Below are 12,333 nucleotides of genomic sequence, written 5' to 3' on the forward strand. Positions count from 1 at the left end.
CTGAGATCCACCGGCTGTCTTCACTGTGTTCCGTTTTCTCACCTGCAGTGCTGTCCTCACTCGGCGCTTTGCAAAGACCCCTGCAGCATCGCATCTCCCAGGAAGGCTGGTGAAGGAGCACAGCAAGCCCAAGCTGCTCGCTGAGAGCATGGAGATACAAGAAGGAGCTGTGGAGCTGGAGCCCAAGCCCTGCAGGCAGCTAGCCCAGGCTGCAAAGGAGCCACTAGCATCCTCTGGACTGCGCTGGCCACGCTCACGGCTGCAACAAGAGGGGCTCTCACGGCGCCCCAAAGCCCAGAGGGCTAAAGGGCCGCAGGCTTTGAAGACCTTGCCCGGGGTCACGGCAGCCCCAGACCCTGTTGAGAGCAGCCCCCATCTCCCTGAGCTGTCACCCGATGATGATGCAGAGGCCTACCTGGCCTCATTTGAACGGGTGGCCGAGACGTGCCGCTGGCCTCGCAGGGAGTGGGTGACACGGCTGGTGCCGGCACTGAGTGGCAAAGCCCAGCAAGCCGTGAGCAGCCTGGCAGCAGGGGACGCGGGGGACTACGGGAAGGTGAAAGCGGCCATCCTGCGTGGTTGCAGTGTGGGCACGGAGATGCGGCGGCTCCGCTTCCGGCAGTTTCGATACCAGGAGGCTGCGGGGCCACGTGATGTCTACCAGCGCCTACGGGAGCTGTTGCACTGCTGGCTGCAGCCCGAGATGCGCACCAAAGAGCAGATCATGGAGCTCCTCATCCTTGAGCAGTTCCTCAGCATCCTCCCCGAGGAGATCCAGAGTTGGGTCTGGGTCCGGCACCCCGAGTCATGTGCCCAAGCCGTGGCCCTGGCCGAGAGTTTCCAGCTGGGACAGCAAGAGGCCAGGATCTGGGAGCAACAGGTGAGAACAGCACAAGCCAGCGCTCTGCCCGGAGCTTGACCCGCTTGCACACCCGTCCACAGCAGGCACACACGGCAGCCTTCCTGCATCTGCACACCTTTAAAATTGGTCAGAAATTCAGGTCCTGGCATCATTTGTCGCCTTCAGAGCTTGTTTTGACAAGCATCCCACAAATTCCTATGGGAGCTTTATGCTCAGGTGGTCGTTATCCCCAAATGGCTCCAAAAACCCAGGAGTGGGGGGTGAGATACAAGAAGGCTCTGTGGTCCTCCCAAGAGGTGCTCAGGGCAATTGCCCTGTTTGCAGTGCCCCAGGCCATGGGGGTGCCTCTTGAGATGCAATTCCTCACCATGGCTCTTAGGTGCCCCTTGTGCCTTCGTCCTTCAGGTCACAGTGCGCGTGAAGGTCGAGGAGGTGACCCCAGAGGACATGGGGAGTCCTGAAAACGTGTGGGAGTCTCAGAGTCCCCCATCAGAGCCACCTCAGCTCATCTCTGATGACAATTCCCAGGAGCAAGTGGCACGGAGCAAGTTCAAGTTTCCCCATGTCCCTGAGGATGACGTGCAGAGCCTGCAAGAAACAGGTAATAAGCACAAGGAAGAGGCAGTTCTCCCAAAGAATGGGGAAGATGGCTGATGTAGGAGCTGGGGAGCTCCTGGAAGGTGAGCACCCTCAGCAGAAAGCTTATTTAGGGGATGTGTCCCCTGGGATTGCTCCTGGGTGGAGGCAGTGTCTCATGTGATGAGCTTTGCTATCTGACACAGTCCTCCCTACCTTCTCCTAGATGCTTCCTCTGAGTTCCCATGGCTTCTCCACTCTGCTTTGGGGAGTTTTCTTTGTCTTTAGTAGCAACACATGAGAGCAAGGAAAACGGCCAAAAAGGAGGTCCTAGCATTGTGAAAGCTCATGGGACACTGAGATAAGGAAGATAAATGTGACTCCCAAGAGGAGCTAGGTGGAAATTCGCTCGGCCCCAGAACTCACGCTAGGGCCACCATGCACGACCTCTTAGCCCTTCTGTAGTATAGTAAAGACAGACTTGGCTGCTGCTTGTGTTCAGAAGCCAAACTGGAACAAAAAGCGGGATGAAGAAAAGTTTCTGAAATGCCCAGGTGGGCATTTCTTGCCATAGGAGAGATCTCACCAAGATCTCATTAGATCTTGATCTCTTTAATTACAAAGGAAGTGAAGGAAGGAAGTCTTGCAGCAAAGATCACAAGTGTTCTTGAGAGAGCTCTTTTTCTTCACATTCGTTTTCCCAGGAAACCCTGAGCCCCAAAGCCTTGCTCCCTTCCTCCAGTCCTTGCAGGAATCCTCAAGACAGTGCTTTGAGCAATTGCCACCTTTCATGGATGATGCTTAGAGTACACAAGGCTCCTCTCTGACTGTCTTAGTGGCCTTCCTTGCCCGTATGATCTGCCATCACTTCCCTACCAAGCACCTCTCTTGAGGTGGCCTCATCTTCATCATTACCTGACACGGTTCAATTACCTCCCGTGACGCCAGGGAGTTGAGATGTTTGCTCAGTGGTGGGAGTGGGAACATCTCTCGGAGAGGGACATTGCTTGCTGTCTGCCATTCAAGGCAGAGAAGATAGCAATGCTGGAGAGTTGAGGAAATCATACCTTCAAGACTATGTTGTACCTAAGAGAGGGCTCATTCAGGGTGGGAATGGAGGAGGAAGAGGGCAATAAGGTTCAGTCGAGTCCTAGAACAGCACAGGTGGCTTCCCCAGCAAACTACTTGTGAAGTAGCTTCTCTTCTCTTCTTTCTTTCTTTCTTTTTTTTTTTTTTTTGTTTGTTTGTTTGTTCTACCCGGCAGGTCCCGGGATGGGAAGCAGAGGAGAAGACCAGACCATTTTGCAAAGGCAAGAGACTCTGCATCTACCCAGGGCCCTCCAGGGTGGCTCTGATGGGATTGTGGTCCAGAAACCCATGCAAAGAGAGATCTACAGGAGGCAGAAAGGGATCCCACGGGATCCCTCAGTCTTCCCGCAACCCCCTAGCCAAGGGCTGCTGGGGACTGTGAGGGACATCAGGAGTCAGGAGAATGGTGCCCACCGGCCAGAAAAGCCCCACCGCTGCCGTGACTGTGGGGAGCGTTTCTGGGTGAAGCACGAGCTGGCAGCACACATGAAGATGCACGAGAAGGAGCGTCCCTACCCTTGCGCCGAGTGTGGGAAGAGCTTCAACAGACTGACTCACCTCAAGACCCACCAGCGGACCCACACAGGGGTGAAGCCCTACTCGTGTGGTGAGTGCGGCAAGAGCTTCGGGCATCTCTCGACACTGACCACCCACCAGCGCCTGCACACAGGTGAGCGGCCCTACTCTTGCGGTGCCTGCTCGAAGACCTTCACCAACCCCTCAGACCTCAACAAGCACCAGCGCTCACACACGGGTGAGCGGCCCTACCCCTGTGCCGAGTGCGGCAAGCGCTTCAGTCAGCAGTCCAACCTCACCATGCACCAGCGGAGCCACACCGAGGAGCGGCCCTACCCCTGCAGCGAGTGTGGCAAGAGCTTCAAGTACTTGGCGGACCTCACGGTGCATGAACGGTCGCACACAGGCGAGCGTCCCTTCCCCTGCCCGCAGTGTGGCAAGAGCTTCAGCAACAAGTCCTCCCTCGCTCGACACACGCGGATCCACGCCAGGGCTGCGGCCAGGAATAAGTGACAGGTGGCCAGCTACAGGTGCCTGCTCCTACAGGCAACGGACAGGAAGAGGAGGGCAAAGCCACTTCATCCCTACTCTCTTCACTTGTGCCACTTCCTCGGGCCCTGTGAGCTCTCCAGCGGAGAAGCAGAGGATGACTATGGGCTCTTCACCTGAACATGAGGATTTGGCGCGCGGGGTGGTCCTGCACTCGCTCAGCCAGCAGCAGAGCAGCCCATCCCTATGTTTGCTCCCAATTTTCTCAACGGTCATGTGTGAGCCGGCTCTGCCGTGTATTTTTCTCTTCTGGGAGTTGTCTCCATGGGTTTTCTCTGTGCCAGGACATTACTGGAGCTGGAAGCCCGAAGGAGGTCTCACATGGGTTGCAGTCAAGATGAGTTGACGAGTGACATCCTCCCGCTCCCCACTGCCAAGGTCCTGCAAGCCCAGCGGATCCAATACCTTCAAGAACATACTTGGCATTTCTTGGACGTTTTCTCAGCCATTCCCTTGGCCATTCCTTCTGGGCACGTGGTTCTCCTCCATGCTCCAGCTGAAAGATCTCCTTCACCGCTGCCCCCAGCTCCTGCCCCATTGCTGTGCCCAAAGCCTACTGCCCAGACACCCCATCATCCCTCTGCCCAGGTGGCCCATCCCACCAAACTATGTATTTCCATTCACAACTTACTCCTTATTCCTTTCGATATTTATTCATTACTCCCTTGGCTTTCCTCACCCACCACCCCCCTTTCTCTAGGCCAGACCCACTTTGGTTCAAGGAAGCTGCTCCATCTGCCCTGTCCCACCACAGTGAGTGACTCCCGGCCCGTGATGCCGGTAGCAAACTCCCTGCATGCAGGGCCTTAAATTTTGAAGACTGACCTACCTCATCTGCTGCTTCTCTGAATTTCCAGGACTTTATTTGAATGCCTGATCACTTGAAACGCGCTTTCTAGCAGTTACTGCTTTGTTTTCTACTTGCGTGCTCCATGTTTGTGCAGAAATGTCCTCCCTGCTGCCCTCCATGGGTCTCTGTTGCCATCTGCCCTGCTCTAGGTTTATTCTGCCGTCCTGCTGCCCCCATCACTGTAATAACGTTTTTAGCAATCTCTGTGTGTGCTTTATGTTTTCTGTGTTGCAGGGGAGCATGGAAAGGGGCTGAGATCAAGTTAAGGGAGAAAATCCTCATGGTAGGAGCAGGAACAACTGGAAATAGGGTTTTGGATGCAGATGAGGACAAGAGGCCATGCTGTGAGTGTGTCAGATGGGCAGCATAGGCCCAAATTGTGGAAAATCCCTTCCTCTCCAATTGAAGCACATCTAGTTATTTTTAGATATAAAAATATCTATGGAACATACATTGGCCCAAAGGTTGCAGCTATGCTGGGGCAATGCCAAGGTAAGTAACGCAACCTCAGCGAGGAGGGATTGAGGATCCCAGGCTTTAGAAAGATGCTCTAACTCAATTCAGTTATTGCACAGGGAAGAAAATAGCGGCAATGGTGGCAGCCAGATCAGCATCAGCATGATGCCGAGGGGTTCAAATGGGGTGGCCATCATGTGCAGCACATGCTGTTCCATGCATGCATCTTCCTCAGGAAAGCCCAGCCTGGATTCCTGGGGTCTCCCTGAGCAGAAACCGTAAAACCCAACTCACAACTCTGCAAAGCAGCATTGCATTTGCAGGGTAGGATTTCATTTGCAATGCAGTTGCTGTGCTTCCAGTATAGTGTGGTGGCTGCAATATGATGCTGCAGTTGCAATGCAGCATTGTGCGTGCTGTGCAGTGCAGCAGCTTTGAGGCAGCCTCACATTTGTGCTGTACCATGGTTTTGGTGATGCAATATGCCATGGACCAAAAGTTACAGCATGGCACTTGTAGTGCAGTGTGGCACTTGGCAACACAGCGCAGTGCTCACAGTGTTGTTCCTGCAGTGATATTGCAGCAGAAATGCATGATGGTGCCTACAGAGCAGTCTGGCATTTGCAGCACTGTAGTTGCAATGCAGTGCAGTACTTCTGATGCACTGTCGCAGTTGCAATGCAGCACTGCAGGTGCAAAAAGACATGATGTTTAAGATGCATTATGGAGCTTGTAGTATAGCATGGCACTTGCAACACAGTACTGTACCTGCAGTGTGCTGTTGCACTTGCAGTGCAGACTTGCATTTATGTTTCAGCACAACACCTTCAAAGCACTGGGCCACATGCAATGCAGTACTGCTGCAGTGATCCAGCATGAGGCTTATACCACAGCATGAAGCTTGCTACACAATGTTGTGCCTGCAATCTGGCTGTGCAGCTGCAATGCTGCTTGTATGCAACATTAGGAATACAGTGTGGTGCTTGCAACGCAGCGTTGCAGTCATGCTCTAGTACAGCACCTTCAATGCAGCTTGGAAAGCCACACTGTCATGCAGCATTTGCTCTGCATCACAGTGAAGATGATACACTCTGGTGCTTCCAGTGCAGCACAGCACTTCCAATGCACCATCATGCTTATGGCACTATGCTTCCAGCACAGTGCTGCACCTGCAGCATGGTGTTGCAGCTACAGTGCAGCTTTCCTTGTGCTATTGCACTTGCAGTGTACTGCTGCGCTTGCAGTGTAGAGCATCTACAGTGTGGTGAATTGTGTTTACACAGCAGTGTGTCATTTACATTTTAGCACTATGCCTGCAATGCAGCATGAGTCTTGCAATACCACACATTATCTGAACCATAGCGCTTTCACTGCACTACATCATTAGCACTGCAGCATGGTGCCTGCCCTGCCACATCACGTTTGCAGTGCAGCATGGTGCTTGCAGTGCCACAGGATGCTTGCAGTGTAGTGTGGTGCTGTAGCAGCAGCACACCATTTGCTGGGCATGCCATTTGCACTGTGGCATGGTTCTCACCCTGCAGTGGGATACTCTAATGGACTTCCACACACCCTGGCCAGTGTTCTCCCCCTGGACACACACAGTCTCTGAGACTCCCCCACATCTCCCTGCCCCCCTTTCACTCTGGGCACCCTTCTAGCCCTCTTGGAGCCCCTGTGGGTGCAGATAGTGGCCAGCGCTGGCCCCTACCCCTCCTGAGCCCGGCGGACATCGCCTTCCCCTCCCTCCCCGCTGGGTGGGCGGGATGCCCCCCGCCCCACCCCGTGCCACGCACCCATTGGTCCATTGCCCTGTCGCTCCTGTCTTTGCGGGGAGGGGAGGAGGGGCTTAACCCCTTCAGCGCCGCTGGCCAGCCTCGCTCGGGTGAGGGACCCGCAGGAGGTGCAGCTGCATGCAAGGGTTGTTTGGGTGCTATTGGAGGCACATGTTGGGATGCAGCGGGGTGGGGTGGGGCTGCATGAGGACATCGCTTGCATAGAGTACAAATGTGTTATATAGGGTGCAAGGGGTGGAGGGTTGAACGGGTGCTGTGTCAGACGGCATGGAGTGCATGGGACATAGGGGTGTATGGAGGGTGGTTGGGGATTTCTGGGCTGTGCAAAGGGCAAGGGAGCTACATGGAAGCACTGTTGCCTGGAGTTTGGCAATTTCATGGGGTGTAAGTAGCCTGCACAGGGAGAGGGCTGCAGCAAGGTATGCAAGGCCAGGGGTTTGGGGTAGAGAAGCATGGGCTACATGGAGCACGGGTTGTTGCATGGGGCTGGGGATTGCATGAGGTGTTGGGGGCAGACTGTATAGGGATGGGCAATGCAAAGAGGAAAAATTGCATGGGAAAACCTGTCTGTGCAGAAAGGTGATTGTGCTGGGGGACAGCAAGCAACACATGGTCATGTTGCAGTGCTGGGGGGATGCTTGGGGCTCTTCAGGCCCCCCATGGGACTGTATTAGCCTCCACTGAGACCTGGTGACATGCAAAATGGACTCGATCACATGCTGGGCAAGAAATGTCCAGCTGGGCCAGTGAGAGAGGCGTTTGCATGATGTCAAACTCTTCTGGGGAACACCAGCTCTGAAAAGCAACAAGAAACCGCAGTGCCATTGTCCAGAAAGGACTTCTGAATGTGTTAAATAATGTACATCATGGACTGTCAGGCACTTGATACACGCAAACACCAAGCCCCTATCCTCCTCTCTGCCCTCTGTAGTCTCACCACTGGAAAATACCCAATAATTAATGCTATAACCTCAGTTACTTGTCTTTGGGCACATTGCAAAGAGCTCAGCAGCCGGCATGGGAATGAGTTTTGAGCTCATCTAAGAGCCTTGGCTCTTAGAAGGGGCCATGTGTAACCAAACAATAACCACTGTAATAAAAGAAGGCTCAGAAGGGGTGAACATAGGCAAGGTGCCCTTGCAGCTCTGCAAGATGCAACTTAGAAGTCACAACTGTTGCACAGAGATCTAAGCCCAAAGGGAACTGGAGGGTGACCTTTGTTTTAGGTAAGTAGCCATAAATTTGAAGAAAAACATTTCTTTCTGAGTTGAGCAAAGGATGTGAATGTCTCCCTGAGATTAGCCAGACCAGCATGGGGGACATGTGTACATGGCTCAGCCCAACGTTGAGTATAAAACCTGAACAACTAACAAAAGGATTTTTGAAGAGAGCAATGGGCTGGAGCTATCTTCAACCTAGGTATTCCTTCCCAGCAGCTGGGAACACTCAGTGTTGTGACGGCGAGCGTATTATAGAGACTGGTGATAGCAGTTACACATGTATTATGATTTCAGTATATTGCAGTGTCATTCTGCTAAATCAAAACTCCTATGTAACATCAAATATCTTCAAATTAAACTTTTATATTAAACACTCCATATGTGTGGAATGTCTGAAAGACCTTGGTCAGAGCGTATTGCATTCTGACACTAATTAGCATAGTCAGCAGGATATTCCCAAGAGTGAATATTTTCTACTGTATTGCTAGCATTTCAGCAATGCTGGGATTTCTGATTTAAGATTAGAGTCGCAAATAAGAGCCTGACAGGCAATTCGTGTTGAGTGGGAAGGGTAGTGATAAAACCAGCTGCAGATGAGAACACTACCGTTAAGAATGTATAAACCGTAATGAATAGTAACAATGACTGTAAAATACTAGCTGATAGATTTGAAAAAGGGCATGGAAAAATCCTATCTGGGATTTTTCGTGGATAGAACAACATTGTACTGATCCCAGTGATATTTGGGATTAATTTGAAAGATGGAAAAGTTGTAGAAAGCTGAAGAGAAGAAAGGGAAAGGCAAGTCTTTGTTGGTTGTTAGGAAGTTATTTGCGAGCAGTAGTGGAAAAGTTAGAAAAAGAGATACATCAGAGTAGCATGCCAGAAAGAGAAAAGGAGACTGTTATAAAAGATAACATGATGTATGAAACAAGACGTACCCAGCTAGAAAATCGGAAGAATCATAATTGTAGCCCCATATCATAGCTGATGCCTGCAAATGTAGAGATCACTTACTGCGATCTACTCCAATAGACCCTATTAAAGTAATGGCTGCAATATATACGGAGGGTGATGAATGGCCAGGAGATACCTGGCTTGATCCCGAGCCTTCTCACAATGATGATTCAGATGACATGGGAGAAAGAAAGAATGTGAAAGTAGTTGCTCCCATGATAAAAGTTGAGCAGACACCAGATGCATCTCCTCGGACAACTGCAAGAGATTTTACTTCCTTAGAGTTAACTGACCTCCAAACTAAGTGTTCAGCTAAAGCTGGAGATATACCCCTAGAATGGATGGCCCATATATGGCAAAAAGGAGCAAATCAAGTTGCTCTCACCATGGAGGAGGCTCGAAGTTTAGTATTAGACCCAGGAATTCTCTTACAAACCTCTACACTGCAGCAAACTGACTCACTGTGGGGCTGTGCTGTGCACTGGGCCAGACAACTCCTCACGAGTGGGAGGAGTGGGAAAAGTAAATGGTTATGGGAAAATGCTCAGGATTTACAAACTGCCATGCTAAAATCTGCTATCTCGGGCATGATGGATAAACCAGAGCTTGTAGGTCAGAATGGGCAGTGGGTAACCAAATATCAACCCTTGGCAATCCTATTCTGCTTGGGGGACATGCATCCTGTAATTAAAGGAGCAACTGCAGCGCTCAAACCACTTACTCTTTCTACAATGGCAGGAATAAATGCAGGTACTCAGTGGCAGATGGTTCTGCAGTAGATGCTGTCTGCTTTACAAACCCTCATATGAAACAGCAGGGTCTAAGGCAAAAATTAAGACCATACCAGCGGTTAATCCTAGCAATAACACTGCTTGCGCTCAACGCCAATCAAGAAATACTAAAGGGAAAAATTCCCCAGAGGATGTGTCTGAGGAACATAAACATGTCTGGTGCAAATGCTTAGGTAAAGGGTTAATGAGGCAGCAACTGCACGGTCTTCCAACTGCAGTGCTAAAACAACTAGCAGGAGAAACTCCTGCACCACTGTCAGATCCAGCTAATACCCAAAGCAATTCAAATAAATAGCGGAGCTGGCTTGGCTCCACTGTCTGGATCGTGGCTGCCAAGGCGGCTACACGGAACCAGAGTCTGGAAATGTTGGTCGCCATAAATGATAAATATACTACCACATTTTTTGTTTGATACAAGAACACAGGTTTCAGTGATAGATGAGTGTACCTGTGAAGATGAGTGTACCTGTCTGCTTTTTTAAAGAAACAAACCATTTCAGTACTGGGTGTTAATGGTGCAGTTAGCACTTATCCAGGTTTATGGGCTAAATTAATATTGTCCAGTGGAGGTACCATACAACCCTTGATGTTATTAGGCAAAATAAATATTCTGGGAATGGATATTCTGAAAGGATAATCTTGGATAGATAACTGGGGTAAATGGGAAACTGGCAGTCCTCCAGCTACAGGGAAAACTAATCTCCATATGATTAAACCTATGAATCATCTACAAATAGCCCTGCCTCTGCCTAACAGCAAACAGTTAACATTCCTCAGTATAAGCTACTTGCCCCTGCTGTGAAACCTGTGACGGAATTTGTAGAATTACAGCAAGGAAGTATTATAGAAAAAAAATCATTCACCATATAACAGCCCAATATGACCTGTTAAAAAACAAATGGAACATGGTGCCTAACTATTGACTATAGAGCTTTAAAAAAAAGTAACTGGCCCTTTAATAGATGCTGTTCCTAGCATAGTAGATATAGTTAATACTATAAATGACTGCGCTTTTTCGTGAATGGAAGTGTTAGATATAAAAGATATGTTCTTTATGATCCCAGCAGAAGAACAAGACAACCCAAAATTTGCTTTTACTTGGAGTGAAATACAACACATCTTTAATCACCTACTTCAAGGTTTTAAACATAGTCCTACCATTGCCCATTGTATTTTAGCTAAAGAATTAGAATCACTCATCCTCCCACCTAAACTATTCTGTTTATATTACAAACAGAATAGTACACATGAATGAAATCTTAAGTTAAATCATTACTGACCTATTGCAAATAACCGGTTTCACATCTATATGTTTTTACCCTCACTGAGCACAGGTAAAAGAGCTGGTCATTCATATGATGAATGTATTAAGAAGTTCACTGTGCAACATCAGTCATCTTTAAATGTTGGTTGGATCCAAGGGGTGGAACATAACCAACCAATGCCCCTGTAATGAAAGAAGGCTCAAAGATGATGAACATAGGCAAGATGCCCTTGAAGCTCAGCAAGATGCAACTTAGAAATCACAACTGTTGCACAGAGAACTGACTTTATCTAAGCACAAAGGGAGCCAGAGAGTAACCATAAATTGTGTGCTAATGTTTCTTTCTGAGTCGAGCAAAGGATGTGAACGTCTCCCTGAGATTAGCCAGACTAGCATGGGGGACGTGTACACGGCTCAGCCCAACATTGAGTATAAAACCTGAACATCTAACAAAAGGATTTTTGAAGAGAGCAATGGGCTGAAGCTGGCTTCAACCTAGGTATTCTTTCCCGGCAACTGGGGACACTCAGTGTTTTGACGGCAAGCATATTACAGAGACTGGTGATAGCAGTTACACATGTATTGTGATTTCAGTATATTACTGTGTCACTCTGCTAAATCAAAACTCCCATGTGACATCAAATATCTTCAAATTAAACTTTTATATTAAACACTACACTCTCCATACGTGTGGAATGTCTAAAAGACCCTGGTCAGAGCATATTGGTCTCTGACGCCATAACTAAATTCACCACTCCAAACCTGACCCCTTCACTGTGTTAAGCTCACCTTAAATGCCAATAATATTACAAATGGGCAGGATTATAAAAAGCTACTTTCAGGCTATATTTAAAACCCAGCTGCATTCAACCTTTAGTAGTCTCTCTCTCTCGCTCTCTTTTTCTTTTTTCTTTCTTTTTTTCTTCTTTTTTTTTTTTTTTTTTTTTTTGGTACCTAGTTAGATGCTGAGATTTACTGCATGCTCTGCTGCTGTCTGAGTCTCTGCTTACCTTATGTAGAGAACAGCAGGGGAAGCAGTGCTGTTCTTGGGCTTGAGGGGGTTGTCTTACCAGCTCAGACTGCGACTACGCCAACTCGTCACTGCAATGAGCAGTGCAACATGGGATGATGCTGCATGGTTGTTGTGGAAGATTAGGCTCACTGGTCAAAATAAAAGAGTCTGACCATAGGTTCCCACTGATTCCAGAAGTTCAGAGCCAAACTAAAGCAAAATAAAGTTTAATGGCACATGTGCAGTAATTACACTTCTAGCTAGGTGCCTCTGAAGAGGGACCCAGAACGGAGAAATTCCTAGGCAATTATACCCTTACAATCAATCTAAATCCTCCCCCTACTTCACGTAGTAGTTCAGAACCAATAATAATATTAGAGTTTGGGGTCTTCCAG

At 49.2% G+C, this 12,333-nt stretch overlaps 1 protein-coding gene across 1 annotated transcript; it reads left to right on the forward strand.

The window, feature by feature from the left end:
- Window positions 1-148: 148 nt before the first annotated feature.
- On the forward strand, window positions 149-4,614 carry LOC134149745 (zinc finger and SCAN domain-containing protein 31-like). Its single transcript, XM_062592951.1, has 3 exons — window positions 149-880; window positions 1,268-1,463; window positions 2,703-4,614. The coding sequence occupies exons 1-3, from the start codon at window positions 149-151 to the stop codon at window positions 3,554-3,556; spliced, it is 1,782 nt and encodes a 593-aa protein (XP_062448935.1). The 3' UTR covers window positions 3,557-4,614.
- The last annotated feature ends 7,719 nt before the right edge of the window (window positions 4,615-12,333 follow it).

This window comes from Rhea pennata, chromosome 21 (assembly GCF_028389875.1).
Source record: "Rhea pennata isolate bPtePen1 chromosome 21, bPtePen1.pri, whole genome shotgun sequence".
NCBI classification, from domain to species: domain Eukaryota; kingdom Metazoa; phylum Chordata; class Aves; order Rheiformes; family Rheidae; genus Rhea; species Rhea pennata.

Excerpts from the sequence above, each read along its gene's own strand:
- LOC134149745 (XM_062592951.1), top strand. The coding sequence starts at position 149 with ATGGAGATACAAGAAGGAGCTGTGGAGCTGGAGCCCAAGCCCTGCAGG. Across the intron at positions 881-1,267 it reads CCAGGATCTGGGAGCAACAG|GTCACAGTGCGCGTGAAGGT; the intron begins GTGAGAACAGCA and ends TTCGTCCTTCAG. Across the intron at positions 1,464-2,702 it reads GCAGAGCCTGCAAGAAACAG|GTCCCGGGATGGGAAGCAGA; the intron begins GTAATAAGCACA and ends TCTACCCGGCAG.